This window comes from Sus scrofa, chromosome 16 (genome assembly GCF_000003025.6).
Source record: "Sus scrofa isolate TJ Tabasco breed Duroc chromosome 16, Sscrofa11.1, whole genome shotgun sequence".
Taxonomy (NCBI): domain Eukaryota; kingdom Metazoa; phylum Chordata; class Mammalia; order Artiodactyla; family Suidae; genus Sus; species Sus scrofa.
This window is the reverse complement of record NC_010458.4, coordinates 4,049,775-4,068,366: the sequence shown is the minus strand read 5'-3', so window position 1 is coordinate 4,068,366 and position 18,592 is coordinate 4,049,775. Positions and strand designations below refer to the sequence as shown.

The 18,592-nt window shown below is 43.0% G+C and overlaps 1 protein-coding gene and 1 long non-coding RNA gene across 5 annotated transcripts in view; one reads left to right on the top strand and one right to left on the bottom strand.

The window, feature by feature from the left end:
* The window catches only part of OTULIN (OTU deubiquitinase with linear linkage specificity), a 34,076-nt gene extending 28,746 nt beyond the window's left edge, over positions 1-5,330 (bottom strand). Inside the window, exon 1 of one of the 2 annotated variants that reach the window (XM_003133841.4) lies at positions 5,011-5,330. In XM_003133841.4, the coding sequence (XP_003133889.1) occupies positions 5,011-5,162 (152 nt within the window). In that variant the 5' untranslated portion in view covers positions 5,163-5,330. The remainder of the gene's footprint in view (positions 1-5,010) is intronic. The other variant, XM_013984697.2, reaches the window with a different exon arrangement.
* The window catches only part of LOC110257250, a 66,812-nt gene continuing 53,630 nt past the window's right edge, over positions 5,411-18,592 (top strand). Inside the window, exons 1-4 of one of the 3 annotated variants that reach the window (XR_002339614.1) lie at positions 5,411-5,896; positions 13,037-13,142; positions 13,789-13,896; positions 14,013-14,060. This is a non-coding gene — a long non-coding RNA (uncharacterized LOC110257250). The remainder of the gene's footprint in view (positions 5,897-13,036; positions 13,143-13,788; positions 13,897-14,012; positions 14,061-18,592) is intronic. The other 2 variants (XR_002339612.1, XR_002339613.1) reach the window with 2 other exon arrangements.

The following is an 18,592-nucleotide window of genomic DNA, read 5'->3' as shown; positions in this document are numbered from 1 at the left end:
TAACATTTTTAAGTATCAAAATAATAAAACTGAAAATAACAACAAAACAAGATTTAAAGTTGGGGATCTGAAAACAACTAGGGGTTTAAATTTTTGTTATGGGACGGGAAGAGAGCAAAACAATGAAAGGAAAGGGGATAATACATGATACGGTAAAACCCTTGACGCTGACCAGTTTCAGAAATGTGGCCATCTTTTGTGTATGACAAGTTAGGGTTGGGGTGAAGAGTGTCCACCATATGGCACAAAAGAGGCCACTGAAGTCCACAGGCTCAAATGGTCACCACAGCAAAAAGTTTCCTTTGGGAAAACATTAGATTGCCAGAAAAGTAGTTTAAAAAAGTCCAAGTCTTAAATGTGACTTGATTTCTTGGGGACCATGGCATGTAAGTCATACTCAATTACATAACCGAGTTAAATTTTAAAACCAAAATGTTAATAATTCCTACTTAGAAAATTATTAATTTAGCATTATAATCTTATTTCAAAATGTGTATCAAATAGCAATTTAAAAAATTTTTTTAAAATGTGTATCTTTAAGCTCCCATTTTCTCCTGGAGATGAAACATTTTATTCTCAATATTAAGGCAATATCCACCACTGAGGTTACACGACATTGTATATTAAATGATCACCTTCCTCTTGCTCTATTCATAGACCTGGATAACAATAAAATGTTTGAAAACTTAATTTTAAAATGCTTACTACATACAATTATCCTGTTCCCCAAAACAAAAGCTATAAGCTAAAAACACAGAGCTCAGTAAAGCAGAAGATATTTCTGTGAAGCCAAGTTTTCAATTTCTGATAACAAGTAAACACATAATTCTAACATACGTGCAGAGCTAACAAGACGATTTTAATCACTCGCCGTTATGAACGTTTGCACAAAGTTCCCCTTGGTTTCTTAAAAAAGCTAATCTGAGTGTGACTTTGTTTAGCTCTCTGGACTTGAACGCTGCAGTTCATGCTTAACGTGGCCTGTCCTCGAAGACTAATGGCCCAGGTAGTGTTGGTGAGATAGTGTCAACCACTGTGACACTGTGCACCGTCCTACAGGCACAGGAAGAGCAAAGACCACTCAACCCAGCCTTTCTCCACCTCTTAGTGGTTGTATAGATGAGCGAACAACACATCAAATGCAGGAAAGTACCGGCACCCAGGCCAAAATTCCACCTCCTTTCTGCAAGTGGACTTTCCACAACTGGCTCATGCCTCTCCATGTGACTTCCAGAGGTATCTGGGGACAACCTGACACCCTCAACAAATGAGGTTCTCAGAGACATCTCAACTCTGAAGCAGGTCGGGGAAGGGACAAGAGGGAGTAGCTGTTACCCCATCAAAGATAGCCCCCCAGAGCGGCTAAGGTGTGAGGTCAGTAGGAAAACACATTCACACAACAGTACACTTAGCAACACCCAGGAACAAGGGTTTCACAGTCTGTTGCTCACAGCCCTTTTGAGAATCCACAGCTTTCCTCAGAACCTCAGTCCAAAAAAAACATACACATATAATTCTGCCTTTATTTTCAGAGGGGTACACAGATGCATGCTCCCCCCCACACACACAGCCAGCCCATGGACCCCAGAATCAAACCCTGTCCCACCATCAGGCAGACAGAGGAGTCTCACTTCTCAATTCCCTAAGCCTGTCTATCTAGGTCACTGTCTATCTAGTCCCCAAGGACTGTAGCATAGCTTAGGGAAGAGCACGAGGTAGACAGCCTAAGTTTCAACTGTGAGGTGAGCAGGAGATGGAGTCTAAGAGTCGTGCTGATAGGAGGAGTGAGGAGGTTTCCAAAAAAGTCAACTAAACCTGCGCTGACCCAATGCTTCTACAAAAGGGGGAGGTCCCACCCTGGCACAGTGGGTTAAGAATCTGAATGCAGCGGCTCAGGCTGCTGTGGAGGCATGGATTAAAAGACCTGGCATTGCCAAAGGATTCTATCCCTGGCCCAGGAACTTTCATATGCCATGGGTGCAGCCAGAAAAAAAAAAAAAAAAAAAAAATTAAGTGTAGAAAAGGGGGCCCTAAGTCATCTCGTGAGCCATTTGTAGGGCTTGTCAAAGGGCTGACAGCTCTCAAGAGAACTGGAAAAGGAAAGGAAGAGGAGATGTAGAAAGCAGCTCATCCATGTGACTTTTGTGTCTTTCTTCCCCATTTCTCTCCCGGTGAGTTCAGTCAAAAGAAGCAGGTAACCTACAGTGTTGTCTAGGAAATGAGCTGTCCCTTCCCCTACCCACCCCTCAGAGAGTCACATCCCAAATGTATAACGGCTGCAAAAGGTGAGCTACGATTTGTATTCATAATTGTTCACTGAATGTAATAAACAGATCCTGCAGGGTATCTCAAAATACCTGCATTTTATGGTGTTTCATATTCCTGTGCAAGGCAAACCCAACTCTATGGGTGGGAAGCCAGGATTTGGCCCCAATGACAGAAAAACACAAGGCTTTAAAAACTATTTTAGGGCCTAATTCAAGTATTACACTATTTATTTAAATCAACAGTCAATAATCAGTATGCATATATACATTTAAGAACTGACATGCACACATTATATAATAAGCAATGTTTATATGCTGCAGTAGTTTCTCTAGCCCTTGAGAAAATATCACAGAGCAACCCTCCACTGTCCAGATACTAAGAAAGCCCAAAACGTAGCTGTGTGGTTCAGAAGCTGACGTTTGAAGTTACCTTCACCTCCTTTCCTTTGTTCCCCTTTGTTCTCTTGTGAGAGTTAAAAAGAAAGTGAGGTCATCAAAGACAACAAAAGTAGGAAGAAAAGAAATTAAACTACAAAATAAATGGCAAACTGGAACATCTATTTCAGGGGGGAAAAAAAAAAAGTGAAGGCTATAGTCATTCTAAGTCACATCCCTCTGCCTAGTTTTGCAGAGGAAGCCAGAAAAGGTATGCAGGAGGCCACCACCCAGTGAACACAGCCCTGAAACCTATTCCCTGCACCTTCCTGGCCCAGCTGCACCTATCAAATCTGCAACTCAGTCTCCTAAACTGTAAAATGATAAACCTAGCCTGGGGTTTTTAGGTTCCTTTCAGCTCTAAGCCTATGATTCTACTGACAGTAGACAGAAGAGGAATCTATGCCACAAAATCTTTTCATCAGGGGACAGTGTACCTTTCGTACCATGACCCATTTCCCCAGGTGCTCAGACTCTGGGAACCACATCCAAGCAGAAAAACTTGTCAAATAACTCTAATAATATTTTGGGTACCTTGGTTCTGACTTCAAAATTTTTGCATTTCCCAGGGGGCATAAAAAGACTGAGGAGGAGGAGCAGCATCTGAGGGCCAGGGCCTCTAAGTGGGGACACAGCTCAGACCACTGGGGCATGAGAGGTAGCAGCAGCCAGCCTGGCAGCAGCAGTCAGAAACCAGCATAGGCTGGGAAGGGGCAGAGGCAAAAGACCACCTCCCAACCCCCGCTTTACCAGCTATAGAGCCCAAGGCAGGGCTCAAACCCTGGGAGCAAAACTGCAGCCACAAGTCATATCAGCTCACAAGTGGGCCTGCACAGTGGTTTCAATTTAAAAAAAAAAAAAAAAAGGAGTTCCAGCTGTGGCTCAGCCAGTTAAGAAAAGTGCCCCAACATCGTGTCTGTGAGGATGCAGGTTTGATCCCTGGCCTCGCTCAGTGGGTTCAGCATCCAGGGCTGCCACAAGCTGCAGTATAAGCTGCAGATGCTGTTCAGATCTGGTGTTGATGTGGCATAGGCCTCAGCTGCAGCTGCAATTAGACACCTAGCCTGGGACCTTCCATATGCCACAGGTGTGGCCATAAGAAGAAAAGAATAAGATAAAATGCTATTTAAAAATCAGGACATTTCCAATAAAAGTTAGAATATCTGGATTCTTCAAACATAGGATATCTGGCAATTATAAGCTGGAACTTAGCCGACCTTGGCCCCAACAAACCCAGCTCCCCAGGAATCCATGTTCTACACCTGGCCAGCTTCACTCACTCACTCAGGTTATCTGCTTAGCTCCTGTGAGCAGGAATTTAAGACCTCCTGCTCTAAATCTTTCTCAGTGGGTTGTTTACCCACTTAGTGCACATATTATTATCCCAAGGGGTGTGGGTATTCAAGAAATGAGAATGCCAAACCCCACAGTAAAGAACCAGGCAAGCAAGAATTATTTTAATACATTATCTGCAATAACAGCCCCCCACCCCTTTTTAGGAAATGGCACACTTTTAGGGCACTTTTTGGCCAATTAAGGTATCTGTCAAACTGCTTATTTGAGAGCTTCCGTCATTTTTGGAATTCCAAAGGCATTTATATGTGACCAGAACTTGAAAGTGCAGTAAAGTTTCGGTCTTCTACTTTAAATTTTGCTTCCAACCCCCGCCCCCAACCCCCAGATCTTTGCAGAAACTCTAAACTCCTTTGATTTACACTGCCTTCTTTACGGTTCAATAAATAATTGATCTAACCAGCACTGCCTTTGGTATTTAAAAATATAGGGGGTTGGAGACACCTAGTTAAGCAGCTAACAGGCAAAACAATTGGGTCAGCCTCCGTCCAAAGTCTGTCCAACAGGTGGGACGCTCATCAAGCCGCGACTTGCCTTCCAAGAACAAACATGTCGCCTGGCTCAGCTTCCCCGTGGCTGTGACAGGGACAACCTTACTTCCTTCCCGCACCAGGCTGGAGAAGAGATCTCATGGAAGGGAGCTGTAATATGCTTCTGAAGTTTGTTCCCCAAGACTCTGGAGCGTTCTTTAGCTTTAAAAGCTATAGAGGGATCAAAAAAGGGGATGGAGGCACCGGATAACCTGGATTTTAAGAAGCGCCCTCCGGAAAAACTTTTGTACTCAGACACGATACAAGGGGCTTCAAATTCCTCGTCGCCCATGACCTTACTTAGAAAACAAGGTGCGAAGAAGCCTCCCCCTGGCTACTCTCCCGCCCACCCACAGCCTCCCCTACGGGACGGAGCCCGGCGCCCCCGCCCGTCCAGCCGGCCCCAGCCCGCGCCCCTCACTCACTGCTCGGCTGCGCACCGCATCGCGGCCCGCGGCGGCCCGCCGGCTGCCGCCTTCCCGCCCTCCGGTGCCGCGGCCCCCGCCTCCCACGCCGGCTTCTCGGCACAGCTCGCGCCCGGCCACGCTCCGGGCTGAGGCATGGTCCCCCGACGCATGGGGCCGCCGGCGGCGCCGCGGGGGTTCAGCCGCTCTCGAGCGACCCGGGGCCCCACCCTTCGGGGCGCCCGGCCGTGGCCGCTGCCGCCCTGCTGCCCGCGGGCTCGGGTGGGTGCACCGGCCGCTTCCGCGCGCGTCACCACCTCCCGCCCCGTGGCCTCTAACCCGCGGCGAGGGGGCGCGGCCAGAGGCGGCGGGGAGCCCGGCGACGAGGCGCCTGCGCATGCGCTTGCGCCCGCCTAGCGGCCTGCGGCCAGGACCGCCCACGCGAGGCTTTTTCTGCGCTTGCTCCGCCTCCGCACGCCGCTGGCCGCCCGGGCTTCTCGGCGCGCGTTCGTCGCGCTGACAGTCCCGTCCGCTGCTTGTCCTCGAGTCCTGGGGTGTGAGGAAGCGAAAAGGGACTGGACGAGCGGTGGGCTACCTCTTCGGTGAGGAAGAAGTCCGGCCTGGGGTGCGAAGGGCGCTGACGTTTGGGGGCACCTTACAGTGTCGCTCTGGGCTTCCGAGTTTCTCCCTCCGCTGGCTGGCTTCCTCAGCTAAAGAGCAAGGGATGTGCCCGGGTGGGTGATATGCAACTTGCTAGGCCTCCCTCCGTGGCTGTCCCGTCACCACCCGCCCCGAGCTCAGAGACCGGAGGCTTCTGGTGTGGGGTCGGGCTTGTCGCCCCAGGGCAGGGAGTTACAGCCCCTTCCTTCCGTGAGGGTGAGAAGGGCGACATGGTTCGACACAGCAGGTGAGCCAGCACAGCACAGTGTGTATTCTTGGACCACGTTCTTTAAAATAAAATTTGAAATTTGATTTAGGAAGGAGCAACAGCAAAGGAAAAATACTAGCAGACTTCAGACATCAGAAGACAAAATGTTTCAGCTTTAGGGAGGAAATAGAGTAGCCGCTAAAGATGGGCAGCAGTCGAAAGTGCTAGAAGTGTTACTAAAGCAAAGAGCTCAGGACCAAATAATGGGGAAGGGATTGGTATGGGCAATCCAGAAACCTACAAGTAGCTCTGGGGCAAAACTGGTTCAAAACAGGGTATTTTATTGAAAGATGAAACTGGGAGAAGGGTGCTGGAGACCAGATCTCAAAAAGTCACCTGCAGTTAATTAAAGACCTTGATCTTCCTTGAAAGATCACTACAGTTAGAGAAAAGATTGGGAAAGAGCAAGACGGACCAGTGTTAGGGAGACTAAGTGCTAATGGGCATCAAAGGGAGAAACTGGATGTAAAGAATCCTTGCATTTTAAGGCAAAGAACTATGGTGGGTTTTACCCTTTCATTTTGAGAGTGATAAATACACATGCTTTAAAAATGCATAGCATACAAAAGACTATGCAGTTAAATTTTGTATTGATAGTAAGGGTGTGGGATTATAGCGGATGACTAGTGTACCCTAAAATTCATTCCAACTGGAAACTCACTGTGACCTTATTTGGAAATAGGTTCTTTGAGGATGCAATCAGTTAAAATTAGGTCAGATTGGATTAGATTGGGTGAAAATCAATGTCTGGTATCTTTATATAAGAGAAAATGCCGAGATACATAGAAACAGGAGTGAGGACATGGGAAGATGAAGGCAGAGGTTAGGGTGATGTTGCTAGAAGCCAAGAAATGGCAGGAGCTGCTAGAAGCTAGGAAAAGTCAAAGATCATTCCAAAGGGGCTTTGGAAGGCGCATGGCCCTGCTGACAACTTGATTTCAGATACCTAGTCTCAAGAACCATGAGAGAATAAATTCCTGTTGTTTTAAGCCACTCAGTTTGTGTTATTTTGCAGTAACAGAGCAGGGAAACTAACAGAGATAAAAGTGAAGGATCATACAGCAGAAATTGACATAGCAATGTAAATAAACTATAATAAAAAAAATTTTTAAGTGAAAAATTGTAAAATATTATCAGGGCAAATTTATTGATAAGGGCTACTAAGCAGATACACTTTACTTCAAAGAGCTAGAAAAAGCTTAATAGTTTGGTTGCTAAGTATTTTTCTTCCTATTGTGCCTATGGAACTGAGAAAGTAACCACAAAATGGATTTGAGAGCCCAGTAGACCCACTGTGAGAAGGAATTGCATGAAAACACCATGGATCACATGACTTCGTTCCACCCAAAAGTGCCTACACTAAATGCAGTTGAAGTACCAGAACTGCCTAGGATACTGTATCGAGGAAGATATCTAAAGACTTGGGAAGATGGGGACCCTAGAGTGGATTTATCATGTAAGACCTTCTCACCCACCTCAGGATAATTCAGAAGACATTACCCTTCACCATGACAGTGAGAAATAATTTGTGAAGTGAGCCCCAGCATCTTAAAGAGATCTGCAACTGCTGCTCTTGTCTGTTCAGACGTATCCTTCAATGAAAACTGTTAGCATCAAACTGGGATTCCTACATGCAGTGGGGATAATGGGACCTCAGGGTGGTAGGTAGGGACCAGTGTGGTTACTGTAGTGAACGACTGAGCAAAGCAGTAATTAGGATTGTCTGACTCCAGAGACTTGTAGTGTTGGCTGATCGATCATGGTATCCCTAGAAAAGAAATAAATGGATGATTGCCAGTTCTTCTTTATAAACAGAAAATGTCTAGGTCTATGAACCTAGAAATCCAAACTTGCATCGCTGAAACATAAAATCACAGCCCCTCAATCAATTCTCAGACTTGAGCCAATTTACGTTTCCAGAACTCTTTGATTGAAGGGGAGGCCAGGTCTTCTTGAGAAAGGACCCTACTTCATTGTCCAAAGTGTACAGTATTAATTTTTTCCCAGCCTTCCCAAAAAGATCCTGTAACCATCCAGTAGAGTGACTGTGCATTGGTGCAAAGGAAATAACCAGACTTTGGGGGGATTTGTAGACAATGTCTATGACCTAGAAGTAATTTGTGGAAACCCAAAACATCACTGTGTCTACCTATCAGAGTAGGGACTTGTGAAGGTCAAGTGATCAGTGGAATTTTAGTTCAAGTTCATCTTACATTAGCCCCACCAAGTCTCCGAACACATCCTGTGCTTATTTCCCCGGTTCCAGAATGCATTTGAAAAAAAAAAAAAAAAAAAAAAGACATATTCAGCAGCTGGCAGAATCCCCACATTGGTCTCCTGACCTGTAGAGTGAAGGCTGTTACTATAGGAATGGACAAATGGAAGCCATTAGAACTGTTTCTACCTGTAAACAATACCACATTTATGGAGGGCTTGAAAGTTGCAAGCTTTGTGATACCCACCACATCCCTCTGCAGCCCACCTATTTGTCAAGTGCAGAATACAGATGGCATCTTCGAGAATGACAGTGGGTTTCTGTAAATCTGATTATTGATAATTCCAGTTGCACTGCTATTCCAGATGTGGTTTCATTCCTAGTACCAGGTATGCAGCTATTGATCTGATCATTGCTTTTTTCCGTTATATGTGTTGAAAAGATGACTAGAAGGAATCAGCTGGCAAGGCTAGCAACACACCTTCACTGTCCTACCACAGGCTATATCATCTCTTCAGCCTTGTGACATGAGTTAGTCTGAAGGGATCTCCTTCCCTTCCCCTACCTCTTCCACATCCACGAACATCATGCTGGTCCATCACATTAATGTTGATATGCTGATTGGTCCTGGTAGGCAGGAAGTAGCAATTACTATATACATGTTGGTAAGAAATTTGTGTGTCAGAGGATAGGAAATAAGTCCCCCCAAATCCAGAGGCTTTCTATCTCAGTGAAATTTCTAGTGATCCAGGGGAGTGAGGTATATTAAAATATCTAACATGAAGGATAAGTTGTTATATCTGGCCTCTCCTACTATTTTAAAAAAAAAAATGCATAAGACCTAGAGAGAGAAGTCTCTGCAGCAGGTCCAGGTTGTTGTATAAGTTGCTCTGCTTCTTGGATAGTAAGATTCAGTAGGTCCAATGTTACTTGAAGTGGTAAGTAGAGATGATTTTGGAGTCTTTGACAAATACCTATGTAAATGAATCAATGCAGACCCTTAGGATTTTGGAGCAAAGCCCTGCCATCCTCTGAAGATAATGACTCTCCTTTTGAGAAACAGCTTTTGGCTTGCTAATGGGCCATGTAACCTGAGCTCAGTAATAAATCATGTTGCTGATATATAACCTTGATATGATTGGATGAAAATGGCACCACACCTCTGTGATCTTCCAAAAATTCACAGCCACAGTCTAATTATGAGAAGAACACTAGACAAATTACACATTGCATTAGAGGGGCATCCTAAAAATTACTTAACCAGTAGTCTTCAAAAAGTCAAGAGGAGCCTAAGGAGACACAGCAACTGAATGTAATGTGGTATTCTGGATGGGATCCTGGAACAGAAAAAGACATTAGGTTAAACAAAGGATGTCTGAATAAACTGTGGACTTTATTGACTAATAATGGATCAGTATTGGTTCATTAAGTGTAATAAATAAACCATACTAATGTAAGATGTTAGTAATAGGATGAGAACAGGGTATATAGGCACTCTGTACTGTCTTATCTGTCGCTCTATAAATCTAAAACTATTCCCCCATCTGTTATATTAGAAAAAAATGAAACTCAAATCACCATGTCATGCAATTATAAATCAAGACTTTCCAAAATAAGGAAGAATGTCTAATCATACTGTCCTTATTTTGTACTTCAAAAGAAAGGTTTAAATGTAAATGTTAATTATTTCATCTGTAATCCTTTAAAAATCTACTGTGTCTATGTTTTATAGTTTGCCTAACATAGAGGTATGTGTGTATTTTTAATGTGTATATGCATATTGGGAATGTCCAAATTTTTTATCAGCATATAGAACTAAATTATCAGAGAACAAATGTGTTAAATAAAAACTAAATCAGAGGTTCTTAGAGGAAGCTGTGAGAAGTAGGCCCATGAACTATGATATAATTACACTTAACTTACTGTTACATCAAGATGAATAAATAATAACAAATTCTATAAGCCTAAGTAAAAGCTTATAATAACATTGCTAGAGACAATTACAGATAGTTTACCTCTTCCTCTTAGAGTCAAACATTCCTAAATTATATAACTAATAAAAGTAAAATTGTGGTATAATTTGTAAATGCTTAGACTTGGTAAAATATTTTGAACCATCTCAAACTAGTATACTTACTTCTTCAGTGGTCTTGCCTACAATAGTTAATGCATGAAAGATTCTATGTTCCTTTCCTTTGAACATTTCAGCCCTTACTTAGAGTAAATGCTCATGAAGAATACTACTGAGCTGTTAGTGTTGGTTGGTTGGATTGATTTTTTTTTTTAATTCTCTGTAAGGAACTTAGTACAATTTATATGCATATATACCCTTTCAATACCATAAACTCCTATTTTACAGCAAGGTCAAAACATATTTTTACTTTATGGAATTTCCCAATGTCACAGCAATAAGAAATAGACTTCAAGGGTATTCTGTACATCGGTTCCTAAAGTCGTCACAGGAAAGGTACTTTTTAGCTTATTCTTGTTTCATAGGTTTATGCACTGTACTCAAGCTTGGAAGGAAGTGTTGCTAGTTTCACTTAGAAATTAACTACTGTAAGAATACCTGAGTATTTATTTCAAGGACCCCTGTTTTTAGCATGTTTCCTGATTGTGGAATGCTCATTGTTTTTTATCAGGATTTTGTTGTGGGGGCTACTGTGTCTTCGTAGTTCTGAGACTAGAAGAAATAACTTTATGGGGAAATAGTCCATTAAAAAATACCTTGCAGTAGTAATAGTTTACCTGGAAACCCCCAAAATTGTCCCCAAGAGTTTTTCTTGGGAGAAGTATGAAATTCAGTCATAATGAAATTTTATCATGAAATTGAAACCATTTCATGTATAAGGAGATGACAGAGAATGATGTTGTACAAAGACTTGGAATTCTGGAAAAGTATTAAACCAGTCTTATGCCTCCAGCTAAAGAGAATTTCATCCTAAAAAAATGATTCAGGCATATGATAATTTTTTTGAAGAGCCGTAAAATAGAATTCCATGCCCTTAGTACCTGCTATGGACTGAATATGCCCCCCCATGCATATGTTGAAGCCCTAACCCCCAGTATGACTTATATCTGGTGATATTAACTGAATATTTGTGTCCTCCTAAAATTCATGTGTTGAAACCCTATTCTCCAAGGGGATGGTATTAGGAGGTGGGGCCATTAGCAGGTAATTAGGATCAGATGATCAGGAGGGTGGAACCCTCATGAATGAGATTAATGCTTTTATGAGAATCACGAGAGTACCCAGTCTTTCACTTAGGTCTTTAATCCATCTTGAATTTATTTTTAATATGGTGTTAGAGAGTGTTCTAATTTCATTCTTTGATATGGAGCTGTCTGGTTCTTATAGCACTATTTATTGAAGAAATTGTCTTTTCTCCATTCTATATATTCTCATATCCTTTGTTGTAGATTAATTGACCATAAGTGCATAGGTTTATTTCTGGGTTTTTATCCTATTCTCTTGATCTCTGTGTCTGGTTTTGTGCCAGTACCATACTGTTTTGATGACTATTGCTTTGTAGTATAATCTGAAGCCAGGGAGCTTTATTTGTCTTTCTCAAGATTGTTTTAGTTATTTGGGTTCTTTTGTATTTCCATACAAATCTAGAAAATTTTGTTCTAGTTCTGTGAAAAATACCATTGCTAATTTGATACAGTTAGCATTGACTCTGTAGATCACCTTAGGTAGTATTGTCATTTTAACAATGCTGATGTTTTAAATCCAAGAAATGGTCTATCTTTCCATCCGTTTGTGTTGTCTTCAATTTCTTTGTTAAGCATTTTATAGTTTTCAGAGTATAGGAACTTATAGAGGAAAATCTAAGCAGAACACTGACATAAATCACAGCAATATTTTTTTGGACCTGTTCCCTAGAGTAATGGAAACAAAGGCAAAAGTAAACAAATGGGACCTAATTAAACCTAAAAGCTTTTGCACAGCAAAGGAAAGCATAAACAAAATTAAAAGACAACCTACATATGAGGAGAAAATATTTGCAAACAATGTTGCAGCAAGCAACCAACTTGTTGGTTTAGATTGACTTCTAAAATGTACAAACAGTTCACACAGCTCACTATCAAAAAACAAACAAACAAAAAAAACCCAATCAAAAAATGGGCAGAAGACCTAAATAGATATTTCTCCAAGGAAGGCATACAGATGGCCAGTAGGCACATGCGCAGATGCTCAGCATCACTAGTTATTAGAGAAATGCAAACCAAAGCTACAATGAGGTATTACCTCCCACTGGTCGGAGTGATCATCATCAAAAAGTCTGCAAATAATAAATGCTGGAGAGGGTGTGAAGAAAAGGAAACTCCTGTGTACTGTTTGAGGGAATGTAAATTTGTGCAGCCACTATGGAAAACAGTATGTAGGTTCCTTAAAAAACTAAACATAGGATTTACCGTTGTGGCTTAGCAGGTTAAGGACCTGACCAAACATTGTATCTGTGAGGATGCAGGTTCAATCCCTGGCCTTGCTCAGTGGGTTAAGGATCCAGCATTGCCGTGAGCTGTGGTATAGGTTGCAGACATGGCTTGGCTGGCGTTGCTGTGACAGTGGTAGGCCAGCAACTGTGGCTCCGATTCGACCCTTAGCCTGGGAACTTTCATATGCTACAGGTGCAGCCCTAAAAAGCAAAAAATAAATAATTAAACAACAAGGACCTACTGTATAGCATAGGGAACTTACGATAACATAATGGAAAAATATCTGAAAATATATATATAAAGATATATATATATATATATAACTGAATGACTTTCCTCTACACCTGAAACATTGTAAATTGACTATTTCTCAATTTAAAAGTTATAAATACAAAAAAATAAAATTAATTAATTTTAAAAAGAGTCACAAGAAATTTTGCTCTTCCTCTGCTCTTTACCAGGTGAAGGGTATAAGAAGAAGTTAGCAGTCTACAAGCCAGAAAAAAATTTCTCACCCGGACTCAACCATACTGGTACCCTGATCTTGGATTTCCAGTCTCCAGAAATGTAAGAAATAAATTTCTGTTGTTTAATCCATCCAGTGTGTGGTAGTTCGTTGTAGCAGCCTAAACTAAGACATTTGGAGATAGGGCCTGTATGGAGGTGATGAAGGTTAAATGAGGTCATGGGGTAGAGCCCTTATAAGAGGAAGAGGAGTTTTCATTGTGACTCAGCTGTGATGAACCTGACTAGCATCCATGAGGATGTGGGTTTGAACCCTGGCCTCGCTCAGTGGGTTAAGGATCCAGCATTGCCATGAGGTGTAGTGTAGGTCATAGACGCAGCACAGATCTGGTGTTGCTGTGGCCGTGGCATAGGCTGGCAGCTGCAGCGGTGGTTTGACCCCTAGCCTGGGAACTTCCATATGCTGTGGGTGCAGCTCTTAAAAAAAAAAAAAAAAAAAAAGAGGAAGAGTCACCAGACTTCTCTGTCTGCCAGAGAGGACACAGAAGGCAGCCATGTGCAAGCCAGGAAGAAAGCTCTTGCCAGAAACCAAATTGGTTAGCACCTTGATCTTGGATTTCCGAACCTCCAGAACTGTGAGAAAAGAAACCTCTGTTGTTTAAGCTGCTCAGTCTATGATATTTTGTCATGGCAGCCCAAGGTGACTAAGATAGTAGCATAGACTACTTCTTGATACTTACCTTTTTAGGACAAACATCTGGGTTCATTTGGAAAGGAAGTCCATCATTCATACTGCACAGTGGAATTTAGAAAGTGCTAAAGACACAAAGTGAAGAAGTTTCCTAAGAGAATATAGGTAAGGAAGAGAGTCTTTGTCATTTCTATGCTGTATTATGGGAAACCTTCACCTCCTAGAGTAACCTGATGCTAGGTTGATGATTTTCATACAAGCTCATCTTATCTCCATCACAGAGGGAAGAACATCACTCTACTGTTACCAAAATCTCTATTTGTGATAAGGTAGGTTGTCAACTATGCCTTAAAAAATCATAGCAGGATATTGCTGACAAAGTAACAAGGGCTTTCCGGATCTTTTGCTAATGTTTTGTCACATTAATTTTTTGTTTTTCCTTAGTCCAGAATTTTAGAAGGCAGTTGACTAGGTCTTCTTCAGAAGATAAGGCTACATAATTTCATTATCACTGCATTATTTCCCAAAGACCTTGTCAGCTAGAATCTGCTTTAAAATAATGGTCTTTTGGAGTTCGCTTTGTGGCTTAGCAGGTTAAGGACCTGCTGTTGTCTCATGAGGATTTGGGTTCGATCCCTGGCCTCACTCAGTGGGTTAAGGATCCTGCATTGCCATAAGCCGTGGCACAGGTTGCAGATGCAGCTCGGATCCAGTGTTGCTGTGGCTATGGTGTAGGCCTCAGCTGCAGCTCCAAGATTTGACCCCGATTCCTGGAACTTCCATATGCTGCAGGTATGGCCATTAAAAAATAAATAAATAAAATAATGGTCTTCAAAGTGAGTTACCTCTATTGCTTGGGCTACACAAGGGCCACTTACCAGCTGTGCGGGAGTGCCCCACTCCTGGTCTCCACTCTGAGCTCTGCTCAGGGGGTGCTGCAGGTCGGCAGCTGCGGTGGCTCACGTTTACTCAGTATAGAGACTGATGGCAAGTGACAAACGTCAATTCACAGTAATAAAAGACTTTAAAACATAAAAATATACTGCATTACCTAAAATTCTGGGAATGGAGAATGGAGTGGAAATAAGATTTCAGTAAGAAAAAGGAATGATGTAAAATGCAGTCTCTTTTGTTGGACTTTAAGGCGCCTGCAAGGGAATACAACTCAAAGCCTCTGGCCAAGATAAGAATTACCAGACCTTTATCATCGCCCCACACTTCTCATTGTAAGGCACCCTCCCTCACCTGGAGCAACCTGGCCTACTCCTTCCTGACCCCTACTAGGAAAGGCATGTGGCCCACTCCTCACCCCACACCTATAGGCCCCCAGCTACTCAGCAAGTGTATCATAAGACTCCTCTTTCCCCAACAAATCAGCAGGTCAGCAGGCATAGCACACTTCTCCTCTCCCTGGATTGTAAAAACAGACATGACCACACGCCCCGGTCGGCTCTCCCTGATTGTTGTCCTCCTGCGCTTGCAGCATCTCTTATCTCAGTAAACTCTACTTTCTCTTCACCCTGCCATGCTCAATAAACTCTTCTTTCTTTGTACCTTGACATGAGTCCGGAAATTCTTTGCCCACCCAAGTGCACAGACCACAACGTTTTTTATGAATGATAGTGAGTGTCTAATAAATATATTATTTAGATGTATTAGAGACACGAGTCATGTGATGATTTTATTTTAAAATGCCAAGATTTATAATACAATGGAAGTTACATCCTATAAAGTGAAATTTCTAATGGAAAGTTTTAGATGTCAACTTTCAAATGTGGAAACAGTGTTTCAAAACTCTTTTAAGGGAGAAAGTGGGCAAAAATATTCAGATGACTGCCTCAGATGACAGCTAATCAAACCCCTTTCATTTTATAGAAGTGGCAGCTGAGGACCAGAAGTTCTGTTCTTGAACCAGAATCCAGGACACATCCAGTCACTGGTTCTGTGACTCTATTCCATCTCCTACACACAGGGTTCTGTGAGAAAGCCCGTGTTTATTAATGACACGATACCTCTAAGTAAGAGGTCGTCTCTGAAATGCATTTGAGTTGAGAGCTGTCTGACATCTGCAGTAGCCTGTCACCACCAGTCTCAGCTGTCATCAGGATTGTCTCTAAAGCAAACATTTAGAAATATGAAGTGTCCATACATCTATCTCAGTCACCTGGGTTGTAGTTTAACTATTGATTTCCCTGACACAGCTGGAAGCAGCTTGGGCTATTCATTGCCTTAGTTGGCTTGGGCTGTGCTGACAACAAAATACCATAAACTGGGTGGCTTAAACAACAAAAATTAACTTTCTCACAGTTCTGGAGCTAAAAGTGAGATTAGATTGCCAGCACGGTCAGGTCCTGGTGAGAGTTCTGTTCCTGGCTTGCACACAGTTGCCTTCCCTCTGCTCCTGCCTGCTAAGAGAAAGCAAGCTCTGGTCTCTCCTCTTTGTTTTGGCTGTGCCCATGGCATGTGGCAGTTCCTGGGCCAGGGATTGAACCCATGCCACAGCAGTAACCAGAGCCAGAGTAGTGACAATGCCAGGTCCTTAACCCACTGAGCCACCAGAGAACTCTGGTCTCCTCTTCTTACAGGGGCATAATCCTATTGGATCAGCCTCCTACCCTATGATCTCATTTAACTTTACTTCCATAACAGCTCCATCTCCAAATGTCACAGTAGGGGTTAGGGCTTCAACATACAAATTTCAGTTGGACACAAACATTCGGTTCCTAACATGCGTAAATCTTTATATACCTTGTACCTAACCTAATAGATGGTACCAGTGATCATTAATAAATTTCTGCTGAATGAATTCATATTAATGCCTTATATGAGTGGCAATGTAGTAAAGCAAAGGGAAAACTAACTCTATGACCTCGGGCAAGTCATGTAAACTTCATGAAGAGCCTCAACTTGTTCAGATGTAAAATCTAGGTAGCAACTCTTATGTTATGAGGCTTAGAAGGGAGGTGTGGGAATTCCCTTTGTGGCTCAGTGGAAACAAGCCTGACTGGTATCCTTGAGGATGTGGGTTTGCTCCCTTGGCCTTGCTCAGTGAGTTAAGGATCTGGCATTTCCATGAACTGTGGTGTGGGTTGTAGATGCAGCTTGGATCTGGCATTGCTGTGGCTGTGGTGTAGGCCAACAGCTATAGCTCCTTTGGCCCCTAGCCTGGGAACTTCCACATGCCTCGGGTTTAGCCCTAAAAATAAAAATAAAAAAAAAGAAAGAAAAAGAAGGGAGGTGTGTGTCAAGGATATGGATGTGTATTTGTGCAATAATAGCATATATCTAATACTTTTGCTTAACATCTTACAATTTATGAAGTACATCTGCATACACCGTCCCACTGAGAGAAGACTGAATGCCCCAGATACCTCGGACACCAAATTCCATGATCTTTTCACTATACCAGGTGATCCAAGACCTTAAAAGAAAGTGTTCATTTTAAAATAGCCTTGAACTTCACTAGGTCATAATTTCTGTTTTATGCAATGAAATAATTCATTGCATTCGTCTAGCCCTCAGGGTAATCATGAGGCCAGATTAAGAAATCTTCCTGGCAGGGAAAGAAAAATATTAGGTGTTTTAATATCTATTCCTTTGCAAAATTAATCAGCTACTTGCAATTTCCTTAATTTCTTTTTCAGAATATTTGTAGCCAAAGCTTTGTGAACAAGTCCAACCATGAACACTAGATGGCAGCATAAGAACCTCACTATAAGTTCCCAGTGGTCCAGCCTCGCTTTCCCACTGCTGATAGCCTGGAGATTTCTAGCACGGAGTCAAGGGTGAAGGAGACTTAGACAAATGTTGTTTTTCTGTGTAGAGGCTAAAAGTGTTCTGTCTAAGAGGTTGATATACTGTGAATAGTGCATAGAGGAACAATGCTCTCAGGGCAAACTACAGCCAGTGTGGATCAAGTCAGGAGACATGGTCTGAGTCCCAGGGCTGACACTTTGCAGTTGGTTTTCCCGGAGAAGGCCTATTTGCTGCCCTGTATGCATCTCATCAGGTTGCTTCGAGGACTCTACAGAGTCGTGTATAAGAGCTGCCACATGCTACAATTGAAATACAAGGTTCAGAAGTTCCCATTGTGGCTCCATGGAAACAAACTTGACCAGTATCCATGAGGATGCAGGTTGGATCCCTGGTCTCACTCAGGGGGTTAAGGATCTGGTGGTGTTGTGGCTGTGGCTGTGACCGGCAGCAGCAGCTCTCATTCAGCTCCTAACCTGGGAACTTCCCTGTGCCACAGGTGTGGCCATAAAAAGCAGAAAGAAAGAAAAAAATGAGATCCTTTCTGTCCCTGCAGTCTTCCTCTTCCTGCGAGGCTCGGGCCATGTACCAGCCCTGGGCTTCTGCTACGGGGCCCCTGCCTACCCTTCATCAACTCCAAGATCACTCTCAGACAGTAAAGGACTCTGATCTCAGATCTCTTTTCCAGCTTTCACTCAAAACAGCTGAAACTCACAGTTCTTAGTGTCCTCCACACCAGTGGTGTTCTGCTTCTCTTCAGTAACTTAAGCAAGGCTATACTCTAGACCTTGTCACCATCCAGAAGTGAACCCCTTAAAATTGTCAGTTTCCCATCCCACAATGTCAAAGTCGCTCCTCCTTTCCCCTCCCCACTTGCACATCCATTTCATTGTGGTTCCAGCTCCTCCACTTCTTTGCTTTCCCCCATCAGCTCCCCCCTTCTCTGCACATGGAGCCCCCTTCTCTTCTGGCCTATGCTGTTTTACTCTCACCAACACCTCGTATTCCAGTGCCTCCAGCCCTCAGCCCTCCACCCCACCCCCAGACACAGGACCAGTGCAGCCCTTTGAGGCAGTGCAGAGCACGGAGGTGGAAGAGCACAGGCAGA